This window comes from Takifugu rubripes, unplaced genomic scaffold, assembly GCF_901000725.2.
Source record: "Takifugu rubripes unplaced genomic scaffold, fTakRub1.2, whole genome shotgun sequence".
NCBI lineage: Eukaryota > Metazoa > Chordata > Actinopteri > Tetraodontiformes > Tetraodontidae > Takifugu > Takifugu rubripes.
Window position 1 is genome coordinate 1,447,405 of NW_021821633.1, and position 19,222 is coordinate 1,466,626.

A 19,222-nucleotide genomic window follows, 5' to 3' on the forward strand; every position below is an offset into this window, starting at 1 on the left:
TCCTGTACCTTTGGGTTGGAGATAGGTCTCTTGCTGTTTGTGTCTACAGGCTGAGTAGCAGTACAGAGTTCTTGGAGTCATTTGGAGGGTTACTTGATAGTGCTCCAACTGGGGACCCCATAGTTCTACTGAGGGATTTCAATGCACATGTGGGCAGCAGCTTCTTATTGCGGATATTCGAACACTGAGCTAAGAGCTGCTTCTTAGTCAGTGAGGATGTGGAGTTTCAAAGCACCCATTTCTCCCACATCCTCTGCATGTACCCTCTCTCGCTGGGGTTACTCCCATAGTAACACTCCATCAGTACCACGTTCTCTGCCCTGCACATGAATGCCTTGTTCCAGCAGCCAATTTGACATCAGGTGGCCCTGGTTCCCTGACCCCTGACGCGGACCTTGTTGACCCGGGCGACATCCGAGCCGGTATGACTCTATCAGTTGACGTTCCGCTCATACCGAGGTGTAGGCATATATGCGTAAGGAGCCTTTAAAAGTAGGCTGTGGTGCACCGGGGCCTCTCTTTTGGTGTCGAGCTTCCGGGTTCGGTCGAGCTTCCGGGTTCCGGTTGTGTTGCTCCTGTTCTCACTCTGAGAGGTATCATTGTGCGTGGCACAAGTTTCAAAGTGTGTGTGAACTGGGCCTCTAGGAGGAATAGAATCCGTTTTTCTTGGTTTAATGTTGTTCTGTTTGGGGGGTGGATTTGGTTTTGACTTATGTTGCTTCTTCGTTTATTGTATGGGTTACTTTGCATGTTTATTTGGGTTCCATTAATGTGTGTACGTTTCCTATTATTTTCTAATTAGTTATTGTTGATCCTACCCTGTGTGGGGCAGGTGCTTTTAAGGACGAGTGTTAGGAATTTGAATTGATTATCTGCATGTTTGAGTGTGTGTGAATGGGTGTGTGAGTGTATATTAGCAATTACTGTTAGAGAAAATATCCGGAAATAAAATAATTAACTTTTGTACATTGGACCAGTCTCCCACCCTCATTAGTAATGACTTGTGTGCTTTAACAATCACTCTCGAGGTGGAATTCCTGGGGAGGCGTTGTGGCAATAGAATCATTTATGTAGGGAGTCATATTGATTCTATATATACTAAGTCTTTGGGGTGCACCACACATGGACTGCCTTTTCAGCATCATGCTGCGTCAGTAGTTTCCTGATCTTTGCAATGTTTCTCGGGTGAAAAAAGGCCCTTCTAGAGACTGTTTTAATGTGTGAGTTAAAGGACAGATTTTGGTCAAAAGTTACTCCAAGATTCCTCACAGAGAGACTAGAGGCTAAGGCGATACCATCGAGAGCAGGTGTCACCAACCCTATGCCCGTGGGCACCCGGTCGCCCGCTGGACTTGTTCTAAAAATAGCCCTTATGGTACGCAAAAAAAAAAAAGAAAAGCTGTGCCTTATGTAAATTCTATTGAAAGGGTTAGGTTTGCAGTATTTGCAGCTGGATAGGTCAGTGGTATACGCCACTGACTCTGGTGCGGAAGTTTATCGGTTCGAATCCAGGCGAGCCCTTAGGCAAGGCTGTGCATGACAATAATTCCTGCTTTTGCGAGCTAATACATCATTGATTATACCGCTCAATCTCATGTATTGGGAAAAACAATTTGAGTTCTGTTTTTTGTTGAATGAAATTGTGACATGTTCATTTGCAAAAAATAAATGTCACTTTGACAATGAAACATAAATACATTCATTTACTTGTCCTAAAGTTATGATTATTGGTTTTTTGTGTGAATATTGTATGCTTTTGATTTCTTGATTTGTTTATACATATGTTTTGAGCTGGTAGCCCTCAAGCCATTTGGGAATCTTAAGGTAGCGGAGAGGAGAGGAGAGGAGAGGAGATGAGAGGAGAGGAGAGGAGAGGAGATGAGAGGGAGAGGAGAGGAGAGGAGAGGAGAGGAGAGGAGAGGAGAGGAGAGGAGAGGAGAGGAGAGGAGAGGAGAGGAGAGGAGAGGAGAGGAGAGGAAACCATGACCCAGTGGGGGGGGCTGACAGAGGCCTGTCAGGTGATCATATTTCCGGACCCCGGCAGCCTTGGCCTCTAGCAGCACAGCTAAGATGTGACCTAACGATTAGATGACCCCCTAAGTCTGATAATCTGTCTGTCTATGATAGTAACTGGAACTACAGAGTTAGTAACAATAAGCTTCATCAAAGAGGTAGGTTTTAAGTCTGATCTTAAAAGTAGTGATGGAGTCAGCCTCCCGTACCTGGACAGGGAGCTGGTTCCATAGCAGGGGGGCCTGGTAGCTAAATGCTCGGCCCCCCATTCTACTCCTAGAAACTCTGGGAACCACAAGTAGACCAGCATTCTGAGAGCAGAGCGGTCTATTTGGCTGATAAGGTATCACTAGCTCCTCCAGGTAGGATGGAGCAAGGCCTCTGAGGACCTTGTAGGTCAAAAGAAGGGTTTTAAAAATTATTCTAAATTTAACGGGCAGCCAATGAAGCGACGCCATTACAGGAGTCATGTGACCTCTGTGGTCAATACCTGTCAGAACTCTGGCTGCAGCATTTTGGATCAGCTGGAGGCTTCTTAAAGAGTTGTTTGGACACCCTGATAATAAAGAATCACAATAGTCCAGCCTGGAAGTAACAAATGCTGGACTAACTTTTCAGCATCATGGTGGGTCAGTAGCTTCCTGATCTTTGTGATGTTGGTCAATGGTAAAACATCCTTCAACAGGTGTGTTGGGATGGAATCTAAAAGACACGTGGTGGTCTTGGATTTCTGAATTAGCGAAGACGCCTCAGAAAAATATATAGGGCTGAAGGAGCTTAAGGGCTCGTTGGAGAACCTGTATGTTCCCACAATCAGCACATCTGGTGATGGTCCAGTTGTTGGGATGGCCTGGTTAGCTTTCTCTCTGATAGCTAGAACTTTATCAGTGAAGAAGCTCATGAAGTCTTCACCACTAAGGGAAGAAGGGATACGTGGATCTAAGACACTGTGACTCTTGGTTAATTTGGCCACAGTGCTGAAAAGAAACCTGGGGATGCTCTTATTTTCCTCAATTAAAGAAGAAAAATAAGCTGTTCTAGCCTTACGGAGGGCCTTTTTGTAAACTAATAGACAATCTTTCCAGGCTACATGGTAGCTGTCTATTTTACAAGAATGCCACTTCCTTTCCAGTCTTCGCACTTTCTGCTTGAGGGTCCTGATATGTGAATTATACCAGGGGGCACACCTCCTCTGAGTTACTATTTTATTTTTCAGGGGGGCAACAGAATCAAGCGTGATTCTCAGTGAGGTTGCTGCACCTTCAGCAACAGAGTCAACCTCAGCAGGGCTAAGATTATAATGACTGATCCCTAGGGAAACATACGGTGGTCCTGGGATTAGCACAGGGATCACTTCCTTAAACTTAGCTACAGCATTATCTGAAAGACATCTGCTATAGTAAGACTTTGTTCTGAGCATAGAAGAATCCTTAATCATAAATGTAAAAGTGATCAATGAATGGTCTGACAGGAGTGGGTTCTGAGGGAACACTGACACATGTTCTACCTCAACACCATAAGGCAGAACTAGATCTAGGGTGTGGTTGAAGTTATGAGTTGGTTGGTTTATCTGCTGGAGGAAACCAACTGACTCAAGTAATGAAATGAAGCCATTTCTAAAGCTGTCATTTATAACGTCCATATGGATGTTAAAGTCTCCAATGATAATGACTTTTTCCGTTCTAAGGACCAAGTCAGATAAGAAATCAGAGAACTCAGACAGGAACTCTGAATGTGGCCCAGCAGGGGGCCGATATACAACTACAAACAGAAGTGGCTTTTCTGTCCTCCAGTTCAGATGAGTGATGCCAAGAGTCAGGCTTTCAAATGAACTGAAGCCATGTTTTGGTCTGGGATTAATTAATAACTTGGAGTGATAGATTGCTGCCACTCCCCCTCCTCAACCAGTAACACGTGGAATATGATAATTAAGATGGGTAGGAGGAGTAAATTCATTTAAGCTAACATACTCCTCAATGTGATGATCCGCTATCAGGTCGGGCACTAACAGGGATTTACACAAAATATTTAACAGTCCACACTTAATTGTGATATTAGTTTCTCCAACTTGTGCTTTAGTATTAATTTTAATAAGATTATGGTGATTGACCGCTCCCCTGCTCTGTGCTTGGTGAACTTTTAACCGTGGAACAGAGACTACCTCTATAGTGTTAAATATGTTATTGTTGGTGGATGAGGGTTCTATGGAAGCAGCAGAGAGATGTGTAAGACTATAACTCTGCATCCTGGTCTGGACCCTGGATTGTCAGGTCACTTTGGGTCTAATAAAATTAGCCAAGTTACTAGTAATGAGCGAGGCACCATCCCGTGTGGGATGGACACGTCTCTCCTAATCAGACCAGGTTTCCCCCAAAAAGTGCTCCAACAAAGGCCACCTGGTTTTCGGGGCACCACCGTGACAGCCAGCGAAGAAGCGATGACATGCGGCTAAACATCTCATCGCTGGCCAGATTGGGGAGGGGACCAGAGAATGCTCCGGAGTCCGACATTGTTTTTGCGTAGTTACACACCGACTCGATGTTAATTTTAGTGACCCCCGACTGACAAAGCCGGGTGTCGTTGGCTCCGACGTGAATAATAACTTTACCAAATTTACGTTTACGTCTCGCCAGCAGCCGTAAATTTGCTTCTATGTCGCCCGCTCTGGCCCCCGGAATGCACCTAACTATGGTGGCTGGAGTTGGCTTCACGTAGCGCAAAACAGAGTCGCCAATTACCAGGGTCGGTTTCTCAGCGGGTGTGTCACCGAGTGGGGAAAAGCGATTAGCCACGGGAAGCGGTTGGTGGTGCACCGTGGGCCTTTGTTTTGGGCGGCTAGCCGGCTGCTGCCGGGGGGCCGCTAGCTGTAGCTATGCTAGGCGGCTCCGCAGCAGCTAGCTTCTCCTGGCTACCTGACGCAACTCCAGCTAACTCCAAGCTGAGGAACCGCGTCTCAAGCTCGCTAAGTCTCGCCTCCATAGCCGTAAATAAACTACACTTTCTGCACCTATTCCCTTCACTAAAGGAGGCAGAGGAGTAACTAAACATTTCACACGCTGAACAGACAAAGACACCGGGTGAAACAGACCGTGAGGCCATGCTAACGCTAGTGATCGGCGAAGCCCTGTATTTGTTTAATATGGGTTGTTTCTCACTGTTGTTATCAGGTGACTTGAATGTCCCAAGTGTTCAATATTAGGTAAAGTGAATACAACACACCAAGTGTTCAATATTAAGTAAAGTGAATACAACACCGCGCGCACAATGCAACCAACGAACGATTGAGGAGACAGGAAGTGACGCAATACGTTACCCAAAGCCCTCGGTTTAAAAAGGTTGGTGACCGCTGATCTAGAGTGATCATGCGATCTAATCTATCCTTGAGAGGTTCAGGACCAAACTCCATGACCTTAGTTTTTCCTGAATTAGGAGAAGGAAATTTGAAGACATCCAAGACTGTCTTCAGGCCACTCCCATGGATGTAATGGTACCAGCTGTGGGATATTCCTCAGTTTTTGGAATGTTGCCCATGACTTGGCTTTCTTCTCACTAGCTGCATCTAACCCCAGCCATCAGACGGAGCTGAGATCAATCTCTTTCATTCGCTCCACAGCGTTCACAGTGGAGCTCTTTGTGCACTTTGTCTCTCAGAGGTGGTGGGATGATGACACGATAACCCTGCGGTAAGCAACCTGGCTGAACTGTAAGTTCATTTCTTCTCACCATGTAAGGTTTGATTTCTGGTGTCATTTAACCCCCACTTTCATGAGAAATGAGCTCCATTATCCCAGACATGACCGGATCAGTGTGCGTGGGTTTCTTTACAGCAACTGCCATTAATGGAACAGCAGCAACTTCTTTGAAGTGGAGGATTACTCCTTGTTTTGACTCAGGATGAGTAACTGGTAGCAGGTCTTGAGAGTCCATCTGCATTTCCATGCTACTCTGAGCACCTGTACTTGATGTCATAGTGATGAGCTGACAGGAGCAGGGCCCATCATTGCTTATGACTGGCTGCAAGTGAGGGGATGCCTCTGTTTGGGCCAAAGATAGCGAGGTAGGGCACAAACCCATCATAAGTCAGTAACCCCAGAAATAATCTCAGCTGATTTATGTACTGTGGATGGAGCTTCCACTATAGCCTTTACCTTTGATGGTGCCTTGTGGAGTCCATCCTTGTCAATTACATGTCCCAAATATTCCACAGAAGGTTTGGAAAATTCACATTTTTCTTTGTGGACTTTCAAACCATACTCCTCCAGCCTCTGTAATGTTGCATCCAGATTCCTTAAGTGGGATTTCTCACCAGATCCTGTGATGAGCATGTTGTCTGAGTAACACTGGACTCCTGGTAATCCACTTAAGATCTGGTCCTTTACTCTGTGGAAGAGTGTGGGGTCAGAGGTGATCCTGAAAGGAAGCCTTCTGTGTGTCACAACAGTCAACAGCTCTTATGAATTTGGATTCACACGCATACATTTTGCTGAATTTCTGTCCTCCAGCCAGACCTGTGAACAGGTCATCAATGTCTGGTAATCGGCATTGTTCATTGACCAAAACAGGGTTCACTGTTACCTTGAAGTCACCAGAATTTCGTAGTGTGCCATCCTTTTTCATGACTGGAACAAGTGGTGTTGCCCAATCACCAGTCACTGGTTCCAGCACTCCATTCTTTACTACTGTATTTTCGTGGCCATAAGGCGCACTTACAAGTCTTAAATTTTCTCAAAAATGGACGAGGTGCCTTATAATGCGGTGTGCCTTATGTGTGCACCGAGTTCCAAAATCTGTAAATGATGGATTTGTGGATGAGGATTGATCAAAAAATACCATGAGTGCATTGCTAAATACTTCAATAAAGTTTGCTCCCACTGCCTTTTTAAAAACACACGCTAGCATGCATGTTTTAAGCTAGCGTACGGGTATGTTTTACCATGCCCGCGCCCTATAATCCTTTGTGCCTTATGTATGTGTTAAATACAGAAATAGCACCTGTAATTGAGACTGCACCTTTTAATATGGTGCGCCTTTTGGTCGCGAAAATACGGTAATCTGTTAAGTTCTGCTTCCACTTTGGGTTTTAAGGCATAAGGGACAGGTCTTGCTTTTGTGGCTTTGGCTTTTGTGTACTCTGTGGTTTCACCACCACCGAGCTCTCCATCAAAAAGTTTTGTGTAATTATATTAGAGTTCCTGCAGTGAGTGACTTTCTCTAGCATTAAGTAGGAACACTTCTTCCAATTCAGTCTCATTTCATTTAATCAGCCATTTCCTAACAAGGCTGGCTGTTTACGGTTGTATATTAAAGGTAGAGTCTTTGTCTGGTGGTTGTGCTATACTTTTGTGTTTTTGTGAGTAGCAGTTTTTGGATGGCCTCACTGCGCAGACCACACACCAGTCTATCTCCTATGGTGTCATTAAAAGCTTGTCCAAAATCACAATGTTCAGATAACTGCTTGAGAACATTTAGAAATGTTGATACAGATTCCCTGTCCTCGGTTTCTTTTGTGGATTCTGAACCTCTCAGCTAATGAGTGGCTTAGGAGCATAGTGATTTCCAAGAATTTTAACTTTCTTCATAGGACTTATCTCCAGGTTTCCTGGTTGTACAAGGCTCCGCAGAAGATTGAATGTTTTCACTCCCATAATGCTCAAAAACACTGGCACAACAATCTCTGCTTCAATACTCTTCACAAGCATAAAATACTCAACTGTCTCTCCATTGTTTGGAATGTTCATCAAATGGTCCAATATTTCCCACAAGACCAGCCATCTTTGGCCAGTTCGGCTTGTCCTGCCCTCCTTTGAGTATTCTCACACACCCATTACGCCACTGCTTGTAGCAACCACTTAGCAACAGTGCTGCTCAAATCGCAGGTAGCAATTAGCGCTAGCACAATGTGGATGGCATACTGCATCAAAGAAACCAAAAACACTTCTCAAAAAAAAAAAAAACACGGCGTGAGTGCACATTACCTCTTCACCAGTTTTGTTATGTGCTCACTCTTGTTGGGTACTAACGTAGAACACACAGAGACTGGCTTAGCCTTTGATGCCTATTTATTATGCTTCATGACTTCAAGGTAGAACATCGAGTCCCATCAGTGCTCTTAGCACACAGGAAGTCATGTCAAACCTTTCACAATATATCTGATTTCCGGTAATTACAAATGTTAATACAACAGCTTGGGTCATAAAGCAGCCTACTACTTTATGTAACCTTGTATCACTACAGGTCACAAGGGGAAATTAGCTGCTTTGGGGGATCTGTGCTCTCCAACTGCTACTACTTTTGCATTGCATGTGCATCAGTCAAGTTTCAGTTATAATAATTTATATAGTGACTGATGTACTGCTGGGTACAGTGAATAAAGTCAGGTGTAGTTAGCAGCAGTGGGCAAGTCCGAAGGAATGTTGTGGCCCCAAAGCCAGATCTGTTTTTTTGCTGGATACATTCCTGGAAAGAATTTGTTTTTCTTGTGAGTTAAGCATATTTTGCTGCATAATTTCACATTTTGTGTGTTTATCCATATTTAATTGATTTAAAATATTTTTTTAAATCTCTATTGAACCAGGAAAAAAACACACCGCATTTAAAAATCATTTGTAAGTCATTCTCTTCTCAGGTGAAGCTGAAAGACGAGGACGTCACATTTGCTCTGAAGTGCATTAAGAAGAAGCACATTGTGGATACCAGACAGCAAGAGCACATCTACTCAGAGAAAACCATCCTCCAGCAAACAAACTCTGCATTTATTATCAGGTTTGAAGCTTACGCAACATTACAGCTTCACATTTGTTAAGATCTGTTACAATACTTTTTGGATTATGGTGAAATACTTGATTTTCTATTTTTGGTGGAAAGCCATAGTCAATGTTTGGAACAGAACAGATGAAGTTTGATTAAATTGCATCTAACACAGTCTTTTTTTTTCAGAAGATAAAATGGGAGCTGCTCAGTGTCCGCGGTTTCTCACTGTAGTTGCTAAGTGACCTCTTTTGAAAATGCAGCCAACCACTGAGATTTATCATGACTATGGCATTTGAAAAAGAAGACGTTGTGCAAGCAACCATTCAAAGTTAAAAGTTCAGCCTAGATAGAGTGGTCACACTTCCTCATCACTTCACAAGTTTTTTTGAGCTTCAGTTGAGAAATGAAGGCCCTTATTCAGAGAAATTTATAAGACTTAAACCAAATTCTATTCTGAAAATCTGTACCGAAATACACCTTTGGTATTAATTTCCATCATAGTAATAAAAGTTTTGTTTTTGTTGCAGGTTGAGTAGGTTTGTGTTTTATGATTTAACTTCAGATCTTTTCTTTTAGGTTTTTCCGAACATTTCGGGACGATAAGTTTGTCTACATGCTGCTTGAAGCCTGTCTTGGTGGAGAATTATGGTCTTTGCTGCGGGACATGTGAGTGTATGTCCATATGCTATATTTACTGTAATTATATTTGGATAATATTTGACTGGAAACAGCATGGATGCAAATCAGTGTTACACTGAGCAGAATCTGAGTAAACAAGGCAAGAGGCGAGGCAAGAGGCCACCTGTGCCATGTCCACACTACTACCTGTGATCATCTGTTCATGTCACCTGAACTGAGCGCCCTGCCTGGACAAAGTGCACTGCCTGCATCTTGGGTCCATACAGGTTCATTTGTATTGTTGAGCAGGATACACACACAAAGATAGTCGGTCTGTTATGGGCTCAATTTTTCCCTGCCAGGCCAAGGACACGAAACACCTGATTATCTTATGTCTAATAAGATTTTCATATAAGATGGACCAAAAATCTTTGTGTGTGTGGGTAAAGCCAACAACTCCCGACTAATGACTTCCTGAAGTGTGATGCGGAACAGAATGTAGCCAATCAAGATTTAAGCTAACTGAGGAAGAAGGAAGCAGGTGTAAATAAAAAAAAGGCATGTTTGTGGTTTCTATAGTCTTATCATTTTTTATTTCATGATTCTTTTCTGTGAATAATAGTCCCAAGACCACCATCATTCCCTGTTCTTGTATGCCCTCTTCCAGATTGCCTGTTGTGTTTTTTGGTTCTTGTTCAATTCTGTAAGATTACATGTGACCACACAGGATTTCTGGCTTGGAGGACAACAATCTTGATATGTGCTGTGCTGAAATTAGCACACCACACATGGTATCATCAAAACTGTTCAATGGCAGATTTTTTTAGATATAAGTGTGGGGTCTAACAGATAAAAAATGTCTTCATTCACAAAATCTTTATGAGTGTACCTCACTTTAGGTATGGGATTCAACAGAGAGTGAACCCCAAATGCAGACATGGGAGGACAGGACCAGCAGAGAAAGAGCTAGGTCAATACAACAGGTTAAGTGAGGAGACAAGAACTAGTATGACATTGGCAGGACTGCAGGCACAGATGAGTAGACAAAAACTAGCATCAGAATTCTAGTTACTGAATTTGAAGTTCCACAACAAATTATTGAAGAGGGGATGAATCAAATCAATCTTTATTTATATAGCATCTTATACAATCAAAATTGTTTCAAGGTGCTTTCCAGAATCCCAGGGCCTGACCCCAGACAAGCAACAATGGCAGGAAAAACTACACAGGAATCAGCATAACTAGTCTGCTTGATGATGAGGAGGAAAGGAGAGGAGAGGAGAGGAAACCATGACCCAGTGGGGTGACAGAGGCCTGTCAGGTGATCATGTTTCCGGACCCCGGCCTATAACAGCATAACTAAGATGTGACCTAACGATTAGACGACCCTCTAAGTACGATAATCTGTCTGTCTATGATAGTAACTGGAACTACTGAATTAATAAGCTTTTTCAAAGAGGAAGGTTTGAAGTCTGATCTTAAAAGTAGCGATGGAGTCAGCCTCCCGTACCTGGACAGGGAGCTGGTTCCACAGCAGGGGGGCCTGGACAGGGAGCTGGTTCCATAGCAGGGGGGCCTGGACAGGGAGCTGGTTCCATAGCAGGGGGGCCTGGACAGGGAGCTGGTTCCATAGCAGGGGGGCCTGGTAGCTAAATGCTCGGCCCCCCATTCTACTCCTAGAAACTCTGGGAACCACAAGTAGACCAGCATTCTGAGAGCGGAGCGGTCTATTGGGCTGGTAAGGTGTCACTAGCTCCTCCAGGTAGGATGGAGCAAGGCCTCTGAGGACCTTGTAGGTCAAAAGAAGGGTTTTAAAAATTATTCTAAATTTAACGGGCAGCCAATGAAGCGACGCCATTACAGGAGTCATGTGACCTCTGTGGTCAATACCTGTCAGAACTCTGGCTGCAGCATTTTGGATCAGCTGGAGGCTTCTTAAAGAGTTGTTTGGACACCCTGATAATAAAGAATCACAATAGTCCAGCCTGGAAGTAACAAATGCATGAATTAACTTTTCAGCATCATGGTGGGTCAGTAGCTTCCTGATCTTTGAGATGTTCCTCAGGTGAAAAAAGGCACTTCTAGAGACTAATTTAATGTGTGAGTTGAAGGAGAGATTTTGATCAAAAGTTACTCCAAGATTCCTCACAGAGAGACTAGTGTGATGGAAAGTCAAGGAGGCCTGGACCCAGATGTAGAGTAGAAGATACGACTCTTTATTGATAACCAAAAGGTGCAAGACGAAGGAGTCAATCAAAGTAGCAACGGAAACAACTCTAGCAAAGTAACAACAGAAAATCTACGAACTAAAAATCACCATAAAGGGAAAAAAACGTCGAAAAAAAGTACAAACGAAAACGCAGTGACGAGGCACTGGAACAAACTCACACGCTGGGAGTAACCACGGAAAACAGGAGGCGAAAAACTGGAGATCACAGAGGGTGGGAGCTAGACGCTGTGGCGAAACAACAATCCGGCACCCGAAGAGAGGGGAGTTTAAGTAGCCGCCGAGTTAAGGTAATGAGCTGCAGGTGCGCCAGAGGCTCAGCGCTCATCAGAGTCCGGCCCGCCCCTGCCTGCCGATCCTGCAGGTGGGGGAGGAGGCGAGAAACCCGAGCCACAACAACTAGATGTTAATGAGATCCCATCTAGAGTGATCATGTGATCTAATCTATCCCTGAGAGGTTCAGGACCAAACACCATGACCTCAGTTTTTCCTGGGTTAAGAGGAGGAAATTTGAAGACATCCAGGACTTTATGTCTTTAAGACGGGTCTGGAGCTTCACTAACTTCTCTGTCTCCTCTGGTTTCATGGATAAATGAAGCTGAGTGTCATCAGCATAACAATGAACATTTATCCCATGCTGCCGAATAATGTTCCCTAAGGGAAGCATGTCCAAGGTGAATGAATGAAGTTGTCTTTTATATGATAGGAGGTCACAGAGCTCAGTCTGGAAGGAGCTGCAGCTGTGTAGAAAATCTGTTGGAGGAAACCAAAGTAACAGTTCGACCCAGCCTAGATATAAACATGCAGGTGGAGATACAGACAAGACATATAAGGACAAGGGAGAGAAACCCTAGGGAAACCTTAACAATAGTTGCATGGATGGATGGACTGCACTTGCATGTTGATCCAGTCCAGAAGAATATCTAAATGCAAATAATGTAATTCTGTAACTCTCTTTCCCTCCAGATTTGTTGCTAAAGTTATTTATAGAATGTACAGGACATGTCTTATTAATCTGCTTTGTTGGTGTTGGTATGATCGAGTTAATAATCTGAATGAGGTGGCATGCCCTGCAAACACAGTGTAAATATTGTCTGTTCCATGTTGATCATGTCAGATTAGTAATTTGTTGATGTATTTTCCAACCATATCAGGAGTTATTTTGATGATCCCACGGCCATGTTCTGTACTGGTTGTGTCTTAGAGGCCTTTGATTACCTCCACGCTATGGGCATCGTTTACAGAGACCTGAAACCTGAAAACCTTCTCCTTGATGCGCGGGGTTATGTTAAACTGGTGAGGCATGTGTGGAATCTTGCATTTTGAGGGGGTTTCTGTAATTATGTGCTTTATTGTTGTTTTAGCCCCTGAAACACATTCCTCTTTTTTTCAGGCAGATTTTGGCTTTGCTAAAAAGATAGGCCTTGGAAAGAAGACCTGGACCTTCTGTGGCACTCCCGAATATGTTGCCCCAGAGGTCATAATGAACAAAGGCCATGACTTTGGAGCAGACTGCTGGGCCCTGGGAGTCCTCATATTTGAACTTCTCACTGGCAAGTCAGTAAGAAAAGCTGTCAAACTATTCGCCCCAATATCAAATTTTATATACTAGCATAGGCTATTATGGGATGTAACCCCCCCCCAAAAAAAAACTCATGTCAAATTGGTGTGATGATTTTTCGATTGGGCTGTCCTATGGCGCTAAATTCATGTCAAAAACAAATGCAACATATTTGAGATGTTTTACAAATACCACATTCACTAATAATCACAGTGTGATCTTAAAATCAAAAACACCATCAATATATGTTTTGCTTTGTACCTTTTCAGTGATTTTTTTTTTTTTTTCAAAAAAAATTAATAAATTAGAGATGTTTCCTTCCAAATTGTCAGCAGCTTGTCTCATGAGAGGAGTGAAAAACCTCTGGTCAAGGTGGCTCCCTAGTATCCAGAAAGGTTCAGAAAGAAATATCTAAACTGTTGTGAACCTACCCACTCCATGATCCAAGTGTTCCAGCCAATCAGAGGGCAGGCAATGGGTACCCAGCTGGTGAAGTGGAGGGGCAAGAGAAAAACTGTGGTTTTGCCCATACTTACTTAACCCTAAGCCTTGATATAACCTTTAGCTGAGGTGTACAGGTGGCAGAATGGAAAATGCAGAATCAGCCCTGACTCCTGAAATATTCTGAAATAATCAGAACTTTACATTCACCTTCTTGTTCTAGCCCACTTTTTCTTGGCTCAGACCCCATCAAGATCTACACTATGGTCCTCCATGGCATTGACAAGATGGACTTTCCCAAGAAAATAGGCAAACGTCCAGATGACCTCATTAGGAGACTCTGCAAGTATAAAGACAAATCAGACTACAACATAGGGATAAGACTTTGTCTGCAGAAGTAATAAGTGAAGTGGTTTATGGCCATTAGGATCTCCTAAATTAGAAGATGTTACATGGTTAAGATAAAAACTACTCTGATGATAGTCACAGTGATATGGTTCATATACACTTGTCACATACATGACAGGAATTCAATTCATTGCTCTGCAGTTAATTAAATCTTAGATCATGCCAATTCAACTTTTCTTTTTGTCTCATTTCAGGCTAAACCCAGCAGAAAGGCTGGGAAATAAAAAGAATGGCATTGGTGAGATCAAAAAAACAAAAGTAAGTCAACTTACTCGTGTCACCATTTTTACCAACAACTATTTCTATATGTAAATTTGATGATGAGAAAGCCAGTTGTGCCACCTACAAATTAAGAATTCATTTCTGGGCCCAGGTCAGAATATAAGAATATACAGTAGTTTTGGCATTTTGAAAACAGTGTTGTGCAAACTTGAGCAGTAAAATGTGCAATTACCCAAGGCTTGCTTGAGTTAGGGTTAGGGTTAGCCCTAACCCTAACCCTAACCCTGAACTGCTCTTTGGTGCTGATTTTGGACTCCTATCAACATGAAAATTTAATTTAAAAAAAAAAGACTTTCACTTTTGCATCTATTCTATTGTTTTTAGATGGTTCCAGGGTTTCAGTTGGTTAGGTTTGAGGCACCAACAGCTGCTGTCACCACTAAAAAGAGAGGTGAGCCAATCTATAAATGAAGACACTTTCCTCCTAAAACATTGGAATGACACTGACAAGTATATCAGATAGGCTTTCTTTATTTTTAACACCATAACTAGAATAGAAGCAAGGAGTAGCTCAATAAAGTCCAATTTCTAGTTTTTGTTTTTGTTTGATAGAAGTGTCTAATTTTTATGTCCTAACATGGTGCAATACACTTTCAGATTAGATAATTAGCAAAATTGTCAGTAATAAAATATTATTGTCAGTAATAAAATATTATTCCCAGTAACTACTATGATCAATTAATGAGTTAAATCCTGGAGCTTTATTCATCCATAAATATGTTATTCTATTTTGGCAGGTGAAGGGACCCATGGACAACAGTCACTTTGACATATTTCCTCCTGACACCGAGAAGACTCCAGATGAGCTTTCTGGCTGGGATAAAGACTTCTGATAACTTTGGGTTAGGGTTAAAAACCCATGAAATACAAAGGTGGCCTGAAACATACATGAAGGATATGCTAAATGACAAGTCTTCTCTCCCTGGCAATAAGAAGAGTTGACTATATTTTTCCTCAAACACTTCAAAAAATAATATTGATATTGTGGGATATAAATTGTATTTAGGTATTACAAATATAAAATAGAAAAAAGTACTTGGAGCATATAGACCTCTGCCAAGGGGAATCTACATATTGCAACTGATGCCCAAAAGTAATACTCCAATCATTTGGATTACTTTAAATAAGCCACCATATATTGCTCATGTTGTATTTGAGGATTAGCCTCACTGATTGAGGTGGCAGACTAAAGACAATGATTCTGGTTAGAAGATAAGAGTACCTTGGATAGAGAGATCTGAGTTTTCTTCCTTTAATAGAGTGCCAAACATAAAAGCAGCTAATTTCCCCACATATCATGACCTACAGCCGTAGCGTAGCATACATAGGCAGTAGTAATGCAATATATTATATATATACTGTGTATATATATATGCACAATATAGTAGGTTGCTTTATGATCCAAATTTCTTGCCCTCACCCATGATCTTTGAAGATCAAAGGCCAAAGTCCCTCCAGAATCCAGAACATCAGCAAAAGGGAATGACATCCGTTGCCCATTATCAACATTTCCTAAAAATTCCATTGAAATCCGTTCATAATTTATTATAAATGTCACATAACCACCTTGGCAGAGGTCACTATGTTTGTTTCCAGACAAGGGAAGTGACATCTGTCGTTACTTCTCCCTATATGTTAAAAAGACCTATGGAGGTACATGTGGAAATGTTTTTGTTTTTTTTAAAATACTGATTGACTAACTCAAAATCTAAAAAAATCAAACGTCAACTATAAGCAAACAGCTCAGATGTGCATTTCAATAGATAATTGGAAACTTTGCCAATCACTGTCATAAACAGGTCAATAAATACAGTACGTAAACACTGACTTGTCTTGAATTCCTAAGGGTTAGGGTTAGGTTAGGGTTAGGGTTAGGAGGGTTAGGTTAGGGTTAGGGTTATAGGGTTAGGTTAGGGTTATAGGGTTAGGGTTAGAGGGTTAAGGTTAGGGTTAGCATTCTCCATACCTGTCATCAGCAGTTAGATTAGGGTTGGGGTTTGGTTCAGAACTTTATTGCACTCATCTGTGACGGAGATCAATAAACGAATGTCAAAAGGTTTAAATAGTTATTTCAAAAGGTTTTTCTTGCCTTTTTAGAAAAAGAATTTGTTAGGTTCAAACGACCTGAAACACGAGAAACACAAATGAGGCAAAGACAACAGTTTTGAATTTTACTTGCAAGGAGAACGGGGAGATGTGCTCAGTTACAGATCTCCAACACGTTCTGCTGCACAACTTCCGCCATCCTTCTTTATTGGAATTAGGAGGTCTCTAGTTACAGAAGTCCTTCACTGATTTGATTAGCTTATCTCGCAAACAGCACATTCTTCTATATCAGACAGATTAAGAGAACATCTCCTGGGTCAGGCCCTGACCCTAACCCAGCTCCTGGGTCATTGTCAGGCCCTGACCCTAACCCAGCTCCTGGGTCAGGCCCCGCAGCTCTGTCTCCAGTCAACTCCACTTCTCCAACAGCAGCTGCATTTCTGTCGCCCTCGACCAGAGAAGTTCGAGGTGACATACCAAGCATCATGAACATTAAGCATTAGCAAATAATAAGCAACATTAAGTAATGAGAGACAATATAACAAGAATAAAGAATATAACAAGGTGAAAGCAAATAAGAGATAACTTTAATATAATGGATCTAATTAATAAGTTAATTGTTAATTGAAAATAATGAACCGATAAGAAATAATAAAAGAATAATGTGGAGGTTGAGATTATGGATTTTAAGGACTCCTAAAAAGAGAAATTAAGAATAAGAAAAGGAGGTTAAAGTTAGGGTTTATAGGAATTCTGTGCTGCAAATCGGCCTCAGGATGACCACCTAAAGTGATGGCCGCCTATGTCTCAGAAAGGAGTTGACTAGAGGAGTGTGGGTCTCCTTTTGTCCTCCAATATTGCACTGGTGCTGAGTGACATGCAGCAGTAGAGTATTTTAGTTTCTCACACATACTGGAGGCCAGATGCACCGCAGGTGATCAAATACACACCATTACTAATGTGGGGCCACCCCGTAGTTTCTCCCTCAAAAACCTTATTGACCTGGCTCCGTATCCACACTCTGTCTGTAGAAATCCCTGCAGCTTCTGGGCCTTGCAGCACAGAGAGGCTTGACCAACAGGTCTTGTAAAATTTGATATTTTTCTGTAGGCCGCAATGATTCGACAGTCAGAGAAGCTGGAGTGGATGCTCAAGGTTTTTAGACCCTTTAATAATGTCGCTGGACGGAAGTATGTGGTCACCAGGGGAATCATGGAGGAGAAACAGATAGTCCCGGTCTCAAGGAGCTCCTTAAGGGCCTTTCTCCAGAAGGAGCATGAGTCTCCTCTAGTGGAGAGGGCCCAGAAAAATGTCCTGGTGGCCTCCATGAAGTCTCCCTGGTGAATGCAGATTCTGTGAAATCTTGATAACTGTGACTTCAGCAGACCTTTAAAAACATGTTGGGGGGGGGGTTAGGGCTAGGGGAATGAGAGCTGTACTCCCAGTCTCTCACTACACAGACCACCGTCAGTGTAGCTTTGTATGAGAGATGAGGCGAGGCACCAAGGCACCGGCCCGACGCATGTTAGCCCCAGTCCCCCTCCCACTTGCTAACCTGATCCATATCAGACAGGAGAGGAGGACAGTGGTTAGAAGAGGCAGGATAGGTGTGTGTGGTGTGTGTGTGTGTTGGGGGGGGGCTTCAGCACACAACGATCCAGGTGTATGATGCAATGATGAGCTGTCAGTCAGCCGTAACGTTTTCCTCCCTGCATCTCTCCGTTATCGTGGCCACCAGTCCCTCCTGTGTCCACACATGGCAGCCTGCTCCCGTCGTTGTCCAACCCCACCAGTTTTTTCCGAGGCAGCTCCATCTCATTTCCATCTTGACACCCTCTTCATACAAATCCTGTCCTGTGGTTGTGCCGTGCACAGGACGTAACGCCAGGAACTCCTCTGTCACGTTGAGGCTGGAGTCCCCTCTTAATGTCGCTGCTCTCATCCACAGCCAGGGAAGATGCCATGAAATCTTTCCCCTTTTTCTCCAGCTGCTCTTTTAGATTGAGGGACAACAATGGTGTTTCTGCTCAGGCTCCCGTTTCAAAAGAGTTGCCTTTTGTCTGGGCAAACTTGCTCACAAACTTTAAGCATGCAGTGTTTGATGGAATCCCCCTCTGGAAATGGCCGGGCTGATTGAGCGATCTCTTCTGCCAGAATCAAACTGGCCTTGACAGCAGCCTCGCTTTGAGATTTGGCTTTTCTGAACAGAGCCTGTCCAGATTTGAGGCCTGGTTTTAACTCCTCAACCTTCTGTAGCTTTTGTTCCATGTCCATATTCTTGTCTTTGTCCGCGTGTTTAGCTTCATGATGCCGTCTCAGATGATATTCTTTCATTACCGCCACCCTTTCTCCACACAGAAGACACCCAGGTTTCCCAGCTGCCTCCGTGAACATGTACTCCCACTCCCACCTTGTTTGAACCCCCGGTTCTCAGTGTCCACCTTCCGTTTTGCCATTTTATGGGTATCTGAAAGTTAACTTTTGCTGTTATGCTAATGACTACTGATAAATAATGAAATGAAGCCACCTCCCGCTCAGACTGTCACCGTTGCATTGTGGGAAATGTAGTATTGGCCTGTGTAAAACATCTGCGGCCTGTGGGCCGGTTCTAATAATAAATCAATATCATCCCGGGGGCCATAGAAAACCCTCGACCTTGACTCTGACATATGAGCTTTAAATGATTTCTTTTGACTCCCATTTATTTGGCTGTTTGGATATCATCTTTGCTAGTGTGTGTGCGCACGCTCTATGGAACTGGCATAAAGGATGTTAAAATTAGTCTAAATTAGTCTAAATTAAATAAAAATGCATCCATTCATCATTCCCAACAGGCAGTGTTTGATTAGAAACTCTTTCTGAACTCTGGTGCTCTG

General features: G+C 42.9%; 1 protein-coding gene across 1 annotated transcript in view; it reads left to right on the top strand.

Annotated features, from left to right (window-relative positions):
- Nucleotides 1–16,117, top strand: part of LOC105419048 (cGMP-dependent protein kinase 2-like) — a 40,508-nt gene extending 24,391 nt beyond the window's left edge. The window contains exons 15-22 of the mRNA XM_029832021.1: nucleotides 8,639–8,775; nucleotides 9,340–9,429; nucleotides 12,763–12,904; nucleotides 13,002–13,165; nucleotides 13,834–13,956; nucleotides 14,213–14,270; nucleotides 14,620–14,691; nucleotides 15,038–16,117. Of these exons, the coding sequence (XP_029687881.1) occupies nucleotides 8,639–8,775; nucleotides 9,340–9,429; nucleotides 12,763–12,904; nucleotides 13,002–13,165; nucleotides 13,834–13,956; nucleotides 14,213–14,270; nucleotides 14,620–14,691; nucleotides 15,038–15,133 (882 nt within the window). The 3' untranslated portion in view covers nucleotides 15,134–16,117. The remainder of the gene's footprint in view (nucleotides 1–8,638; nucleotides 8,776–9,339; nucleotides 9,430–12,762; nucleotides 12,905–13,001; nucleotides 13,166–13,833; nucleotides 13,957–14,212; nucleotides 14,271–14,619; nucleotides 14,692–15,037) is intronic.
- Nucleotides 16,118–19,222: the final 3,105 nt, after the last annotated feature.